The sequence below is a fragment of the Patiria miniata genome, unplaced genomic scaffold (genome assembly GCF_015706575.1).
Source record: "Patiria miniata isolate m_02_andy unplaced genomic scaffold, ASM1570657v1 HiC_scaffold_29, whole genome shotgun sequence".
Lineage (NCBI taxonomy): Eukaryota > Metazoa > Echinodermata > Asteroidea > Valvatida > Asterinidae > Patiria > Patiria miniata.
Window position 1 is genome coordinate 26,171,434 of NW_024037068.1, and position 18,652 is coordinate 26,190,085.

Here is an 18,652-nt window from a genome sequence, read left to right on the forward strand (position 1 = left end):
ATTGAGGTAAAGACCATTGTGTAGAAAATTGACTTCATCTTGAATCTCTATATATACTCAACCAAAAAGAAAGTCCCGCATTCCAATACTTTTTTTGTCTAACCCCAAAACTAATGAGCACCTCTCCCTCAAATAAAGACTAATCAGTACAGAAATTCCTTAGCAATCCAGCCAAACTCTTTATTTGGCCCAAAACGGTGAAAATGTTACGCATTAATGCAATTTATGACAAATGATACCGAAAACAGTTGCACTTTTGTATACGTGCAAGTTGTGGTTCACACTCACCTTGCACTAACACAAAAGTGCAACTTTTTTCAGTACAACTTGTCATAAATTGCATAATTGTGTACACATTATCACTGTTTTGGGCCAAACAAAGAGTATGGATGGATTGCTGAGGAAGTTCTGTACTGATTAGTCGTAGTTTGAGCAAGACGTGCCCAGTAGTGTTTGAGTTAGACAGAAAAGTATTAATGGGGGACTTTCATTTTTGGTTGAGTGTGGATAAGTTTGCAAAAAAAAAGTACTATTTTTGACTTCTACATTTTTTGAGACACCCTGTATATACATTTTGAGAAAAGGGTGTAAAATATAGACAATGTTTTCGGGGTTTAGTAACTGGACGCCTTTCACGGACACAAGAGTGTCGGCTCTTTCCAATTGAAATTCCTATATTTAAAACTTGTTTTGTCGCCCAAATTTAAAACAAGACAAGGCAAGGCAAGCCATGCAAGCTGATAACGGAACACACACAATTTATTCAATAGATTCAGAATGGCTTTTCGCCGCTCATGCGCCTGCTTTATAATGGGCAGAACTCCGCCCAACCATTTGCGTTTAAGTGATTATCCTAATTTAAACCTCTGGTTCAAGTTGAAACTTGAGCAAGTATAATTCTTAAGTGGCAGTCAGGGAGTCGATTTAATCAGTAAGATGCAAAGAAGACTATATCTGGGCACCTCTGGAACCAGCCAAAAAATCCGGATAATTCTGATCAGGACAACTTTGGGGTGGGTATTCTAGACACACGGTAGTCTAAGGAATGACGTAGTCTACACTGCTCCGTGTCATCACTCATTTACCTTCTTAGCTCAGTGTGGCCCTGAAACACAAACACACATAAAACAACGATTGATTAAACAGTGGTACTGAACAGCTAGCCTCCCATTCAATGCAGTCTGTTAGTGTTTCTCCAAACTGGGCAACATTTAACATGTAAAGGGACTCGCAACCGGGTGCCGTGACTAAAAAAAAGGGTAATACCTGGGCCATTGTTTCAAATCAACAACAATATACAAAATAAATGGAAATCATTTTCGGCTTCAAATAAGTTGAAAACTATTAACAATATCGTGTTTACCAAAACACGATGAGTGTCATTTTGATATCTTTAAGAATGCCACTCTTTCCTGGCTGCCCACAGGCAGTATGTACAGGTTTTGTACAAGCGAAAAATGCAGTTAAGAAGCAACTGTTGTATACTGTTTTTTTTCTGTATACTTTATTGAAGTTTCTTATTTTTAAACCATTGACATTGTTCATTTAGATTCATTTCACAGTTTCATAATTAAACCGTCTTGTTCATTTTTGTTCTGGTACATTGTTTGATCTAAGTTGTTCCATCTGTGGATATTCAAGCTTTTATTTGGCGATTTAAATTCCTTAATAGTTTGGAGATGTTTTTATCGCAACATAAAAACTGTATTTACTTACCTATATCCAGGGTGTCAACCGTGCTATCTGGTCGCTGTGATGTTCCCCATACCGACACCGATTGACAAAGTGCTCGCAGTTGTTGGAGCAAAGACCGTACACCGGCGTGTGGCCATCTGATTGACGTTTCATATGATACTGGATGGCATCCAAAATGCCTGTCCTGAGTAAGGGGCGCCACTGATTATCTCTGCTGTTATTGATTCTGACCCTTTTCAGAAGGATTTCCGAGATTGACTGTACACGGATGACCGGTTTGTCTTCCGCCGAAGACTCCGAACAACAACTCTTTTTCGTGAAGAACATGCTTCCGTTTCCGTTCGCCGGGGCGAAGTGGACTACCTGGTCGTGGTATTCCCCCCATTTGCCGACGTAGATGCCCCAGTGTGCATACGGGCCGGTACGACTGAACTCCAGCCTGTCACCTACAGTAAATGGAGGCAATGACCGTGGGTCATTGCACCAGTCACTGACCAGCCGGTAATTAATGCACCAGAAACGGTATCGAAAGTAGTTTACCGAGCCCTCGTGTGCACGTCTGAGGGTTTTAACAGCCGTTCTGTACTTTTCGCTTGCAAACCTGTGGAATTTGTTAATGCGACTATCACCTGAGGAAGTCGAAGTTGAGCCAGTTTCTTCGTTTTCGTCGCTCGGATCGAAGTTAACTGCTTGTTTGATGCCGCCCCCCGGCTGGCGGATGTGGTATCGACAGTAGTTCACAAAGTCCTCACAATATGTGAATGAATCTCTGCACACGTGCACTTCCTCTCGTAAAGACCTCTTGTGTAATTCTTTGAGCTGATCCGTGACTTCCTTGCGAATACATCCCGTGCCTAGCGGTGGGCATTCTTTATCCTTTAAGTTGTTAATCCTTACTTTATCGCCATGAAACGTGATAAATTTACTGATGGAGTTAACGACGAGTGCATCACCACTCGCTGGGAGACTAACGCCCAAATAACTCTTTATATTTGAGCATGCTGCCCCACGTTCGTTGCCAGGAATTAAGTGGACTACATTGCAGGGTATGGAGTCCCATTCGCCGATGTAGATGCCCCAGTGCGTACCCGGCAGAGTGCCACTGAGGAACTCGATCCTGTCTCCCACGCACAATGTATCTTCACACTTCGAGATAGTGTGCGACTCGAACCAATCACTGACTACTCCGAAGTTGTTGTTCACTCTCAACAAATCGTCATGACTTGCTAGCCTCGATCCTGCACTCCCCCCCATGACTAAGTCACTAAATAGTCAAAATGTTTTACTACCGAAATAGCCAAATCGTAGTCTAATCTTCAACAGGTGATGTACCGCAGCATGCAGCCCGGTGCACAGCAGTCGCATAATATGAGCTAAGTCAGAATGTGCCAATTAGTCGACGTCTAGCCCTTCTTATATAAGTCTGTCCTCAATGCCAATTGGAACATGATGGTTCCTGTCATGACGCAGTGACTGAATAAGGCATGATGTAATGATTAACATCCATACATTTTAGGCGGATCTTATATTATAGGTCGCGTGCGTCCAAGGTACAACTTTTTGTTCACGCGTCAAACTGCTCCCTGTTGAGGATTGTTCTACTCATGGGAATTCCGATATTATGTTTCGCAAGTCTGTATGGTTGCAATGACGTTTTGGGGGAAATCCGCACATTGGCTAACTTTCGTTATACATGATTATGACATGATAAATTACCCAGAAGCCACCCCTAATTCCTTCACAAGATTCTGTGAAGCTCATCAGCCCGTCCCAGCGGGAGGGGGGGGGGGGTACGAGCGAACATATTCATCCCACTCTTGTTGTGATATAACGCATGACTGCACCTGGTACAAGTCTATTCATGTATATCCTTGGTTACATATGCAACGTACACAATTGTACTATAGTGTGTTATGTGTGCAACCACCGTGTAAAACGATCAGACGATTGTCAATAAATCACTCCGTGTTGAAGCCGATATATAATCTCTCCAGCCTTGTCAGTAATACCACAACTCTATTTCCAAAAGTACTTTTTCACATATAGGCCTTACTGCCCCGGAAATGTGGTTCGACAAACATGACTCTTATACAAAATCTAATCCATAGATTAAAAAAAGGGCTAATGTTGTGGAAATACAATTCTGCTACTTTTTTCACCAGTTTCTGCATCAGAAAACCAAGGTTGACGCTTGCCTTTAACATCCTGTAGCCTGAGTATCACCCGTTATGAGTATCACCCACTATCCATAGAGTCAGGTCTCCTGCATAACGTCTGATATACATCTAAGCATGCGTGACGTCATTTCATTGCGAAATCAGGACTAAGATTGCGATTGATTAATTTCGATGCCGCGATTTTTTTAAAACAACAACCTGTACAAAATGGTACTCATGGTGGGCATGATGTTTACGCACACGGAGGGCTCGAATTACGCGCGTAAAGCGCCTGCCATAGTTGGTCAGTTTCTCGAGGTTATACGCTGTCTAGTTGCATAATTAATCATAGACAGGCCTGCATGTTTTTCCAATTTCAACGAAAAGTAATCAACATATCACGACGATTTTTAGCGCATAAGTTGGATCATTGTAAGGGAAATAAACCCTGAACGTTGCATGAAGATCTTCGGTCTTCCAAATGGGAGAAATTATTTTTCTAAGATTTCGCCCGCCAACGTGAACATGTCTGTGTGCAAGTAGTGTCATTCAAAATATAGTGTTACGTAATCTTTAAAAAATAACTCTTCCCAACCACACGGCTGCGTAATCGGTTACACCTCTATGTTCCGACACCCCTATGTTCCGACTGCACAGTATTCCTATTCCTATTCCTAACCCTAACCCTAACCCTAACCCTAACCGGGAGTAACACAATCTAGGTTGTCGGAACATAGGGGTGTCGGAACATAGAGCATGCAGTCACCGCGTAATCGACCAGGTTGCGACGAATCTAACGACTTGACGATTACGTTCTCGCCAGAGTGACCGTTTTAGCCGAATTTCGGAATTCTGTAAAATTGGTGATCTGACAAGAAACATTATGGCAGATTTGAAAATTATAGATGATTAGTTTTGAAAAAGCTTCAATTCGAGGTTCCCTGACGTGTATTAGTACACAGAAAAGTACTTTAGACCATTGGAAACCGGGATAGACACGTGCAATTTGTTTTAATTTTTTAATTTTAATTTTTTTAAAGGAAATGTTGTAATGTTTGTTTTGTTTAAAGAAATTGTATAACATCTGCATGTGAGTATAAGTGTTTTATAATGTAGTTCGTGTAATAATAGGTGATTTAGCAGATTTTTGTTAAATCTAGTAGAGTTTTGAATTGCATTTAGCAGAATGTTGTCAAGTTAAGGTCACCCTGGTACCGTTATTCATATATGCAAGCAGCGCAATACATAAGCAGCGCATTTTTTGCGGTGAGATCCAATCGCGCACCGCTATGCAAATGAGGACTCATTCATTCCGTTACATGGGGAGTTCTTCTAAATACGTCAGGGACATGTTTGCAAATCTGACGAGGTTTCAATCACCAATACACTCAGCTTGGTCAATTGTGCATACAAATAAAAGTATCATTGTGATATACCTGATTTATTTGAGTTGTGTATGCCCGATAATAAATTGTGTATTCTTACACAATACAAATTACAAACCCTCGATGTAATGAGAATGATCTTCCGTGCCGCCCAGACTACACTCTAGAATCTGAACCAATCAGGGTGTTCGCATAGAATTCGCTACATTCTTAAAACTGTCTTGAGCCATTATATCTTGCTATCAAGAAGCTAAACATTATGTGGTCGATTCCTACTAAACATCAATGTTCAATTGCTAAACGGTACATCCATCCTTACTCAAAACATGTTTAGTATTTGAACATGTTTATGAACTGATAGCAAGAAAGTGTTTAGAAAAGTGTTAGATTGCTGAACAATTTTTTTTGCAGTGTAGCGATTCAAAATACTCCCATATGTTGTGTACACAATTGAAAACGTGGGTAATTGATCAGAAATAGTCAGCATCATTTGGTCTGGGAACCAGACTACGCGCATTGCAGCGATAGTGTGTGTGCGTGGAGCCAGTAGGATAACCTTACGTAAAACAATTACCGACTTGGTATCAAGTCTAGTATGCTGGCAGGATTGGCAGATAAAGTGCAAACATATCAAAAGTGGCTGAGTTACCTTCCCAAACTATAACAGTCCCACAAAATACGCATGACAAATCGAAAACACTGATTATCTTTCATCATACTGCTTTTTTTTTTTTTTTTTACAAATTTCCACGAACTACAGGCGTTTCTTTTTTGGTCATGGTGTGTGGTGCAAAATTATATGTTGCAATTGTCAGGGAAAGTTCCTGAAATCTTTCAGGTAGAAATCAGCTGATATAATCACAAACAAGACCAGAGTCAAACAGGCACGCACTGCACGTACTGTGTGTCCGGCGAGAGTGTAAGCGGACAGTTTTTGGATCCGGGATCAGTGGCCGCAGCCCCGTGATGAAATCCGTGCCATGTTGATTTTTGTTTGAAGTAAAACACACCCGTATTTGTTTCCTTTTCATGTGGTGCAATCGATGCAATGATAAAGTTTGCTAGCCAAAAGTTGAACTTTCAATACACAAACACAATTGCTTATGACATATGAATTTTTCTACGAATTTCTTTGTACTGTAAAAAAAAAAAAAACCTGGGTGCCTTCGTCATGTGGTGGACTTTTAGACTGGGCGTTGGCTGTGCATGATGTCGTTTGGTAATTTTATTTGGTCAGTGAGTACCGGTAGATAGGCTTGGACTGCTGTGGCTATTAATTGGTAAACATGTCAGTTTCATATAGCTATCTCATTTAGCTCCCCTCCGACTGCTATTAATTTGTTGTCATTAATACATTATTTGGAATCATATTTTGGCTTTCCAGTTTCAATGTATTTGGTCGCCCAATATAGGGCTCCGTTACAGCTTTAGGAGACCTTGCCAGGGCCAAGGGCGGATCCGGGGGGGGGGGGCCAAAGGGGGCCATGCCCCCCCCCCCCCAAAAAAAAAACGAAACCAATTTTTTTTTTTTTTATGTGACATCGCAATAAAGGCAGGCAATGAGTACACCACCATCTTTTCCTCAAAAAAACATTGGTTAAAGTGGTCAGAAATTGCCTCAGATCGCACCACAGAGCATCTAGAATCCAAAAATTTTTCGGGGCCCTTAAGCGGGCCCCGAACCCCACGCCGTATTTTTTTTGACCCACTTTTTTGGGGGACCAAAATTTTTTTGGGCCCCCCCCCCAAAAAAATTGTGTTCTGGATCCGCCCTTGGCCAGGACCCTGACTAATCACATTTTATGGATCTGTTGTTTTGATGTCTTGTTTGATTTGGAAGTTATTTAAAAATGGCAGCATATTATAATATTGTTTTGGATCGAATTGATCGAAATTATGACTTGTTGGACGAGAAGCTAGATGCCTAGATGACGTAATACATGTAACAAATTTGGTTATGGGTGTTGATAAAGTTAGATATATCAGAAAATGTGTGTAAGAAACCTATCGTTATACAGGGAAACTGATGATTGCTTGAGTCATTTTGATATGAGTAGTAAATTCAGTTCTTGGACTGAGATACAAAAAAAAAAGCAAATTTTATTGTTAAGTTAAAAGGGCCTGCATAACAACTGTACAGTACACTGACATACCACAAGAGAAGAGCTGTGCAGTTAAGAAGAGTTTATAGAGCCGGGACAAGCTGAACTTTTTTGTTTAGCTGAAAGGTTATACGGTGAGTCGAAAAGGTGAAACACTGCCAGAATTGGCCAGTGATATTCAACGATTAGTGGGTAAGGCATTTCCCACTGCATCTGTAGATTTTGTGAAGACATTGGTCGGAATTATTTCCTATATTTGAGGCAGTACGCTTCCCACAATGCTTTGCTTGCATATGCTTCCTTCACAAGCGATTAGCCCGGAGGGTGGGAGATGGGTACGAGCGAAGTCCATAGGGGTTACTTTATTTTCAACGTTTTTTGTTTCCAGTAGTAGCCCAAGGATGGGAAACTTGCTTCCCGTGCTGATTCGATACAGCAAAAACAAGTAATTCATTTATATCGGATAATTGTTTTATTTTCAATGTGTGGTACGGATTTTAACGTTCAGCTGTGAATTCAGTTTTATGTCCACTCCACCTCTAAAACAATCCCCCTTTCCCATTTTGCTTAATATGATAATATGTAACGCGAAACTGCATTTTGGCTGGATAAGATTTAACATTTTAACGTTGAAAAAGAAATCGTGTTTTTGGATCCTACGCCGCGCGCGCAACGAATTAATTATGTTTTTACCCAGACACCGTATATGAAAACAAACACTGATTAAGAGCACAGCCACGGCACCAGACTAGTATTCCTAATTTACATGTACACGATTTTAAACATGCAAATGATCCAATACCAGGGGTGAGAGAGCAGGTAGTGCAGCAGCGTATCCAGATTTTGATGTCGGGCGGGAGGGGGGGGGGGGGCAACCGTACATCCGCGCCGAAATGTAGACATGCTTTTTCTCCGGTCACTTGCCCTCCGTAAAATCAAAGGGGGGGCTGGGGGGGGGGGGGGCTGGTACTCATCTTCCAAATGAAGGTGCTCTTCACAACTGACATTTATTATGCATACAACATATTATATGGACATTTTTACGGCGCATTCTAATGGTGGTTGAGCGGGTTTTCTTTGATAGGATTGATGTCTGAAGAAATCTTTAAACATTTGTTAAAATCATTGCTGACAAAAAAATGTCGACAAATCCGCCGGGGGGAGTGCCCCCCCCCCCGCCCCTGCTGGATACGCCGCTGAGGCAGTGGTGCAAGAACTGCTTGGTGCCATGTTCGGTGAATAGCACCGTTATGTAAGGTTAAAATGTATCGAGAAAGTTGTTATTGAAAAATACCCTGGAGTAATTTGGATTTTTTTTTAGAAATCATAGGAAACCATACATGGGGAAAGAAAACATATAAAATTTCCCAAGGGAAAAAAGCCAATGGGAAAACTCACATGGGAAAAATCCTATGCTACATGGTGTATGTCCAATTAAACCAGGTAATTCCCATGGGGTCCCATGGGGAAATTTCCCATGGGAACTACAGGGCAGATTTCTGTAAGGGTACAAAACCTGCAGTTTGTTCAAATTCTCAACGGTCCAATGTGGCCCATAAGGTCTGCCAATCAGCAGCGTAGCCAGGGTTCTCATCCTGGGGGAGGGGGGGGGAGGGGCTGGATGCTACATTAGGAGGCGCCCAATTTAATCCATGCTGATCGATCGATGAGTGCTGAAAGGTCGTCGTTAAAATAACAATGTAATATGCTTTACGCTTCTTATATGTGTTTTTTGCTAATAAAGTTGCATACATTGTTGAAGGAATCAACAGAATAGTGGCCATGCTCTTAAGAAGATAGAGGAAATTATTTGAATTCATGGCATTGAACTTCTTCATAATGATCGTATTGTCTTTCAAGAAGCAGAGGATGTCGAGGCACTTCATAATTCAGAAAAAGGTTGATTATTTGACAATTGAAAACTTTTGAAACAATTCAATTTTTTTTTCACAAATTTAAAAATACTTTCAAAAATGCACTTGACTCTCCATAGACTCTGTAGTACACAACCAATAAAGTGGCGCTGGAGCATAGCTTTATTACACAGCTCTATGCGCTGGATACATAAAGCCACAGGCTGAACACAGCCGCGTTTTTGAAAATGTCATGCTTTGTGTGACGTACAGGATGACCGTTTTAGCCGAACTTTTGCTAAATTTGACAGATTCTTTTCTGTAAAAAAGGAGTTTGACAGAAGATTTAGCAGGATGATTTTTTATTATTTTTAAGCATATTTTTTTTGCAGAATTCTATGAAATTGGTGATCTGACAGAAAAATATGGCAGTTTTGAAAAAATAGCTGATTAGTTTTGAAAGAGCTTCAATTTGAGTTTCCCTGGCGTAATTTTTTTTTACACAGTACGGTACTTTAGGCCATTGCAATTAGCCAGGCTAGACCCGGGCACAATTTTAATTTTTTTTCCTTTAATTAATTTTTGTAAAGGACATTTTATGATTTTTGTTTTATTTAAGGAAATTTGATAACATCGGTATAAGTGTTTTAATGTGTTTCGTGTAATAATAGGTGATTTAGCAGATTTTTAAAAATTAAATCTAGCATATTTTTGAAGTGCATCTAGCAGAATTTTGCCATTACTTTACGGTCACCCCGAACACGCATGACGTCATAATTGTTTTGATCATTTTCGCTGATGTCAACCGTTTATGTGCAGACATTCATTTTGTGTGGAATTCTTCAGTTAATTACGTTAAGATGATGGATTTGAGAGGAATACAGTTTATTTTATGTTTGTCCGTACTCTCATCATGTGGTAAGTCGTTACTGGACTTTGGAATTGAAAACAGAGTTTAACGTTTTAAACTACTGCATTGCAGTAATTGCATGCATTTCGTGAAAAAAAGAGAAGGGTGTGTCAGCGTTTTGGAAGGAGAAAACAGGACGTAAATGTTAGCTTTACACAAAGTACACATGTAATGCAATATTTGGTTGGGGATGCGATTTTGTCGGACTAAATAGGTGACAGACCTTAGCCCCATAAATGTGGCCTTTTTACTGGACTGCCTACGTAAACATAGGCCACACATCCACATGTACAAAAACGTGTCGCACTTTGCCAAATTTTGATTTTCACATTTAGGCTTAGTTTGTAGGGTTTTTTTGCTTTAGAAGCATACTCACCCTCTTTATAGGCTAATCAGAAAGTGCTGCCTTTGTTAGATGTCAATTTTTTTGTGAAATTTCCAGATTCATTTGCACACGTTTGCGTATCAAAATTTCAACATGAAATTTCACAAAAATTAGCCATCTGAAAAAGGCAGCACTTTCTGATTAGCCTATAAAGAGGGTGAGTATGCTTCTAAAGCAAAAAAACCTACAAACTAAGCCTAAATGAGAAAATCAAAATTTGGCAAAGTGCGACACGTTTTTGTACATGTGGATGTGTGGCCTATGTTTACGGAGGCAGTCCAGTAAATAGGCCACATTTATGGGGCTAGACAGACCTATGAGCAATGTTATTAATGATTAGGCGTCGGACTTACAATGTATGAGCAGACCCTGTGTTTTTATCACTGCGGGAGCTAATCGTGATTGCATGAAGGGAACTTGTAAGGCAACGCCAACGGTGGTTTCTTTTTGAAAATAGCAAATGTAAGAAGACAAAACACAATTTTAATAAATACAAGCATTTTTGACGTAAAAAGGTTGTTGAGAGGCGTTTCGTCAGTTCGTGAAGACAAAAAAGAAAACAGGATTTTTTGTGTAACTTGCCGTAAAAATGGGGTACATGTAGCCTTGGTCGGGTAACGGCAAGCAGAAGTAATTTTTGGGGGCCTTAGGCGAATAGGCCTACCCTTTTCAAATGGTGTTTACGAAAGGCGACAGTTGCCATTGTTTCGCATGCCTCAGTTGTCAACCAAATTGTATGGTTCTTGGACCAGAATCCTCCAGAGTCATAAATTAGAAAGAAAAATCAAATCTACATTAAAAAAGTTGGATTTGATTGAAAACAATGAAAGTAAGAAAATAAATATTTTGGGAAACTAAGGAAGAAAGTTTTCTCCAAGGTTCCAACCCAGCACCTTCAGCACTCAAAGCACTCACTCGCTGCAGGAATTTAAAACCACAGAAAGATTTACAATGTTAGTTGGCAATTTTGCGTAACTATAGGCCTACCTGTTGAAAAAGCCAGTTAAGGCTTCTGTGAAAATAGCCACTTTGTTTTGCCAAATTAGTCTACAATGATTGACCATCAATAATTTGAGGTTATGTGTAGCTCATTAATACGGGTACAAAACCTGTGGAATTATTCCACATTAGAAAAAGTGTGTAAACAATTATCTTTACATTAAAAATGTTCTCCATACATGTAGTTGTGGCACAGATCAGCATTCAACCACTGACAGACCTAACCGTCAATGAGGGAAACACAGTCCTGCTTGACTGTGCTCTGCGAAACATCCCAGGCAACCCAGACGACATTCTTCTCATCTTGTATCATGACGGCAAAGCAATCGTCGTCAACAAGCAACTGGCTGTTAACAATCCCAACTATCTACTGGATACGAGTGTGGTTGGTCACTGGAAGCTGACGATACAGGAAGCACAGATTGAGGATCAGGGAACATGGAGCTGTCAGGTGCAACTGCCTAACGAGGTGTCACAGCAAATGAGGCTGGTGGTACTCGGTAAATATATCAGGACATAACTTTCAACATCATAAAAAGTTGGAAGGTCTGATGTTTCCATCCTTGAAGTATATACAATGTATCTCCTGGGATCAAAGTGTCAGGCCCTAGGTGTCTTAGTTAAACAGTTTGCAAAGCTGTTCATCTACATTTACTATCGATATCATCATGTTTGTTGGCAGTCACGGTGATACATGTATTTAGGAATTTAGGTTCTAATTCTGCGTCAGCCATTTTTCTTTTGTATCAACATTTTGCTCCCATAATTTTCAGCAAGTCTCTGGTTGATTCATTTGTGATGTTGAAGCAGAACATACTGTTATTTTAATTACTAACTTAAACTCTCCTCCCATTTTTGTCCATTTCAGCTGCACCTGTTATAACCTCAGTTACACCAGACATGGCCCCAATGCCAGGCTCTATGGTCACTCTTTGGTGTAATGCCACCGGTAGTCCAGAGCCATCGGTCACTTGGACTCGTCAGCGACCGGCCGGCAATCTTCCGTCTGGTGTGGAGTTTGTGACTGGTAACCCGCTGGTTATCAGTGATATCACCAATGATTGGAGGGGGTTGTATCAATGCTTTGTGACTAACGGGATCGGACAAGGAGCGGTCACTGCACCTGTCTTCTTGCAGATGGAGTGTAAGTCAAGAAATCAGGAAAAAATTGCCAAATTTCTAACTGGCATGTCAGACCCAGACTGGACCAAAGAGCGCCAAGGGTGACCCATCAGGTTGTTTCATATAGAGTGTGGCTTCAGACATGATGACAGAGGCCTTACTTTGCCATTGAGTGGGCGTGTGAAATCTTTCCTTCGTGTAATTCAGTCAAACATAAAACTAAAACAAGTTTCTAATCAGATTGTGCTAGGCATGACTCATGGAAGCCAATCTGAAATGAGAGCCTTAATCTTAATGCCTACTGTACCGGGAACATGTTCCTGTGGTCTTTCTCTTACAGGTTGATGACTATTAGGAATAGATGAAATGTACTCTAGAGCACTGAAACATTAGTAGTTTTCTTAGTGACTGTTTGTTATAAAAGTGAACAGAGAACCACAAAAGAGACATTAACCCAACAGAACTCAACCCATCAAACCCCAACAGCATGTTTTGTTGGAATCTGTCAGGATGGGTACAGTACCCCTAAACTGACAGTCTTTTACATTGGGTTGGCACACCTCCAGAATGTAAGTCAGAAATATGTGTGTGCAGTTCCCATATGGTGTTGGAATTTGCCAGGATGGGTATGGTTCCTAGTAAATCATGCTAGGGAGTTAGGGTTACAGAACTGTAGCAAACGAAGACTAAACTTGCATAATCTTGCATAGTGAACTTTGTGGCCCTGAAAGTCAGTGACTCAGTCAGTGACTTACTTAGTTACAGGACATCAGACTGGCCTCTCATGTTCATCTGAAACGTTACTGAAATGAAAATCTGCTGTTTGCTGCTACATTAGATCAAAAGGCACATTTCAAGAATCCAAGTCAAAAGTACTTTTTCATAGGCCCTACCAATGGACTTTGTATACTCGGACCTTATTTAAGGTGGACACATCAATCAACTAAAACGCATCGGTTACACCTGTTTCTATCTGTGATGGTTTTAGATTCCCCCATAGTGAGAGCTTTAAATGAGTTAGTTGCTGCTCCCATCGGAGACTCTGCCCAGCTACAGTGCATCGGTGAATCCTTCCCAGCTGTCAAGATTGTAGACAACGTCCAGTGGTTCAAAGATGATCGTCTTGTGGGGTGAGTACATGTCAATATTTCCTTTGCTGCTTTCCTTTCAAAGTGCCGTACTGGTGTCTATCCTCCCATGTTTACAGCAAGCGTTAAATCCATGTAACGTTTCTTTTGTATGGACTTGAAGTGCAAAACAAATCCATGTTTGGTTTGAAGCCAGAAAGTCACCCCAGGTCGTGAAGCAGCTTGACCAATACTGTAACCTTGGCAACAGCAGTAATGGAGGGTATCAATCTTTGGTTTGGATTACCATGGAAACATCTGATTGAGAAATGATTGGAAAGAGGAGGGTTCTTAAAAATGAAAAATACTGGAATCAGCCAACATTGATTAGGCTCTGACTACAAAAAGTTGACAGATAAACAAAATTGTAACCTCAAAAGTACACATTGTCTTCTCACTTAACTATAGGAGAAAAATCAGGTGTCGTTTTGCTGTGTACGCTTGATCATTCTGCATTGATGCCACAGGTTTCCATTCAGCTGAAATTGCTCACAGACACGTTTTATTTTGCACTTTTTGAAGCCGTGTGTACATGTACATGCCTGAGTCCTTCTTTGTGCTTGTGCACGTGATAGGCCACACATCCAAAGTCAGTGATGCAGTGGAGGTACTTAAGACAGATCACATACATCACAGTGTGATCACAAGTAAAAGATGAACATCGGAAAACAATAACAAAGGAATGCACTTGTTACAGTTTATTTGAATAACTTGTGAGTTGACTTGGAATTGGATGACTCATGATTGACATGTGAGGTCTTGTGATCCATGGATCACCCTGACAATGAACTGTCTAAGGTTCCTGTGCAGAGTTCATAATGTAACTGTTCAGAGATGAAACTTTTCCGATTTTAATTGGAAATCGACTTTTTGACTTTTCAAACGAATATCCGATTTTTGTACGATTTTCCACAATATGTGATTTTATTTAAACTTTAATTTCGAAGAAAAGCCGATGAAAAAGTTGATAAAAATTATCGCGAGTGTAGTTTTAATCTCTTTCACCAGTCGTAAACGGAGTGTTTCTACCGTAGAAACACCTACAGTAGGCCAGCACTGATCGGAAGCTTTTCCGGCTGGATAGAAGGTTAAACATTGACCTGTGACATGGAAAAATCACTGCGTCACACGGACAGTGTGTGGTGCATGCCTGCACACTAGCATATGCGTTAGCACATGGCCGACCGGGTATGGGTAACCACAATGGATAAATCCAACTTGTGGGATTTTTGGAGGTTTTGGATTTAGTTGGTCAAAATGCAATGCTTTAAAAATCAGAATGGTTATCTTGGCGATGCTGAAGAGAGCATACAGTGTACATGTAAGCGATACATTTCACTGGCAGTTGGAAGAGAAAGTCGATAATGCCCGATTTTTCTCAAGCACGTTAGTGGAGTTTTGGTTGAATCATGGAGGAATAAGAATCGTGGACATGATCGAATGGTGTCATGAATGGTGTCCTTGTCTTTCAGATTTTTTCCTCAATTTTCTCAAGTAAGAAGTGAACTTCTTAGTAGATGACCTTGTTGCTCTAACCTTAATTTAAGCATTCTAATTTTATGAAAACACTGAAGATTTTTCTCATTGTAAAATTTACAGGAGGCAGTGTCCGGAAATTGAGCATGAAGTGTATTGTACATAAATGTGTGTACATGTGTATGTGTAACTGCAGAGCGGCCCAGATTTCGGACACATATTTTTGTTCGGCCTATTTTCTGAATTTTCCCCCCCCCCATATGTCAGTTTCATCTCTGAACTGTTGTGACTGTTTCTTGCAGTGCTAGTGATGGTTATCAGATGAGTGTATCTCTAGATATGGACATGGATCCCTACAGAGAGACCTCTATTGCTACACTCATAGTCACAGCAGTCAGTAATCAGAATGTTGGCAAGTACACCTGTCGGTTGCAGAACTTACTGGGATCTGCTCAGGCTGACGTAAGGCTTGAAGGTATGACACACTTTGAAAGCTCAGAATACAGGGGTGTGAAATCTCAGCTTTAAAGCTGATTTCAGCTTTTTTGTTTTGGATATCAGCTCTTTTCCCTCACTTGCTGTGTGCAAAAGTATAGGAGATTTCCAAAGTTCAGCTATTTAACACCTTTTCCAGCCATTTTCAGCTATTTTTATTAGTGGTTACTCACACCCCTGAGAATACTTGAACACTTTGTACACTGCATGTAACTTTGTACCAGTAATGGTCTTTTTGTATGGATCTAAGGCTGGGTCCAAATGACTTGGCTATGGCCAGCTGTAACATTCTGATCAAAATAAGTACAGAAATCAAACAAAGCAACAGAGTCCAAGGTTAGGACTGCACTGGAGTGGGTGAATAACTTTATCCCCCATTTTGATTTACTGACTTAAAGTCTACCATTGTTGTTGTTGATACAGAAACTGGGATTAACCCCTTAAGGACGGGGTGTAATGGGGACATTCCTCCACACATAGAGCAAGTGGCCCGCATGACTGCACAGCCTTTGTGTGGTAGCGGGACTGCACAAAAGCAGCAGCTGTGGAACTACCCACTAGCCGTGTGCCACGGCATACCACAGCTCGCAACTGCATTCCAATGAGGATTAGCGGCCGCGGCCATGACCGCTTCCCATACCATGGGGTTAAGACTTATCTAAACTGTATACCTCACACAATATAACAGAGAACCTTGATAATCAGTTGATGTTTCTTCTTTTTTTCTCTTTCCATTCTTGTCCGTTCTTACAACTAGTTGGCAAGCAGATTGACCCAGGTATGTATACCCTAGACTCTTGACAAATTGGTTCAACCCTAATCCGCCTCAATCTTGGTTCAACCCTAATCCGCCTCAATCTTGGTTCAACCCTAATCCGCCTCAATCTTGGTTCAACCCTAATCCGCCTTAATCTTCCTAAATCAACCGGGCTGTTTTGGAGGATTTCAGAGGATTGAGGCTGAATTGAACAAATTGTCGGTTGATTTTGGAGGATGCATTGTGTCAAGGTCTTAAGCTGTTCCCTTGTTTATGTTTAGCCAGGCACAACAGTATGCACTGCTTCAGTGGATCAACAGTGATTATTGAATGATTTTGAAGGATTGGGAATGGATCGTAGCAAAAGGTCTTGGGTTAAAATGATTAGGAAAATTCTTCAGACAGCAAGACTTACTGGAATGCTTGTGCAACTCCAAGTTGCCAGGTCAGTTAGAATCGCTGTAGTGACTCTATGATGTTGAGGGAATCAGTTCCTTCACCAATGATTCCAGACACTCCAAACAAATTTCCTGACGTATGCAAATGATAAAGTTGAAGAGTGGGATTATTCAGAGTGGTCCCTAAACAACGGAAGGGCATACTTGCACTGCCTTGAGCCTCAAACCATCTGTTTCAATTAACGGAGAATCCTTTTCAAAGAATTATGATACCGAAATCTCCCGATTCGATCCAGTAATTTTTGCTGCAGAGCCTATTTTGTGAAGCATACTTCTTTCATGTGGGTATTATTACTTAACAATCCCTAATTCAATCACATTGTAAGTTAAATTCCTGGGGGCAGTTTAGTAGTTCATCAGGACAAAAACGACCCCCACCTTGCTTCACAAAATAGACTCTAGAACAAAAACTACTGGACCGAATCGGGCAATCTTGGTTTCATTTTTCTTCTAAAAAGATTCTGCATGCATTGGTATTTGTGGTTTGAGTCTCGGGGTAATGGAAATGTGCCATTCCGGGGGTTTTTACCACCCTGTATAATGACTTTTCCTTAAGTGAATCAAAACCTAATGAAGGGCCAGTAACCAAGCTGTTGTAATACACTTGTTGTGATTTGATTTTGGCTTTACTCTCAGTTTGTTGAACCACGTCATGCTTCAACAACAGTTTTAAGTCATAAGAATCACACGAGAAATACTCTTTTTTCCATAGAAACTGGTGCGTCAAGAAGCAAGGCCTCAAATGTCATGGCTGCTATGGCAACCATTATGGCTGCCATCTTCATGGCAACAGTTCTGGTGAAGTTCTGAGGAAGCAGGGTCGCCGAGGTAACGGAATGTGTGAGGGTGAAATTGACCAATTAATGCAAAAGTACTCTAACCTACTAAGCAATATTTATACACATAGATGCCTTATATATTCATTATTGCACTACAGTTTTATATTTTTTAATAATTACTAAGACGGCTTAATGAAAACGATAGCTTGGAAGCTGATAGTATTGCCATGTTGTGATGAGATTGCCATGTAGTGAAAGAGAGAGATTTGACAGACACTTGAAGCAAACAAAGCTGTGTGCCTGCTGCCCATGTCAAGACATCCTAAAGGCTTGTCCATGGTCACATCAAACATGTCTTTTATGCCATACACACGGGAACCATTGTGCACAAGCTGTGTGTCCCATAAACTCAAGCTCTTGTGAGTATGCCATGCATTAAAGCTTCAAACTATTGAAAGAGTCCTTGATCAATTGGACCCAAAATGCTTACCTCTGATTTTAACAGTTCTAATGTTTACGTAGCGCTTTCCATCGTATCAACAATCTCAAAGCAACAATTATTCCCCCTGTTCATCAGGCAATGAGACTACGTGGCAGTCGATATCAGCGCACAGTCGGTCCTCTACCCTCACTGGTACCCATTCGTACTCCTGGGTGGAGAGAGGCAATTGTAGCTCAGTGTCTTGCCCACGAGCACAAACACCATGTTTCTGGCAGGGTTCGAACTCACGCACTATCGTACATGTACATAGACAAACACCGTAACCACTGGACCATGGCATTCTACATTTTATACAACGCACTCAGGATGGGCATAGGAGATGCAATATGATTGGTAACATAAGGATGACAACAGCTCCCAATAGAAAGTGTATTATGTATCATTTCTACATGTACAAGATAACATTAACATTGTTTACACTGAGTAGCACTCAGTGCATGGGAATCCAGTA

The 18,652-nt window shown here is 40.8% G+C and overlaps 2 protein-coding genes across 2 annotated transcripts; one reads left to right on the top strand and one right to left on the bottom strand.

Moving 5' to 3' along the window:
* Nucleotides 1–404: 404 nt before the first annotated feature.
* Nucleotides 405–3,397, bottom strand: LOC119735372. The gene is made up of 2 exons (XM_038209070.1): nt 1,717–3,397; nt 405–1,105 (listed from the first exon to the last, which is right to left on the bottom strand). The coding sequence occupies exon 1, from the start codon at nt 2,947–2,949 to the stop codon at nt 1,717–1,719; it is 1,233 nt and encodes a 410-aa protein (XP_038064998.1). The 5' UTR covers nt 2,950–3,397; the 3' UTR covers nt 405–1,105.
* A 6,552-nt stretch (nt 3,398–9,949) lies between these two features.
* LOC119736019 (lachesin-like) lies at nt 9,950–18,378 on the top strand. The gene is made up of 7 exons (XM_038210002.1): nt 9,950–10,109; nt 11,671–11,985; nt 12,354–12,629; nt 13,596–13,737; nt 15,513–15,685; nt 16,463–16,483; nt 17,633–18,378. Exons 1-7 carry the CDS (start codon nt 10,052–10,054, stop codon nt 17,728–17,730), a joined length of 1,083 nt encoding a protein of 360 aa, XP_038065930.1. The 5' UTR covers nt 9,950–10,051; the 3' UTR covers nt 17,731–18,378.
* The last annotated feature ends 274 nt before the right edge of the window (nt 18,379–18,652 follow it).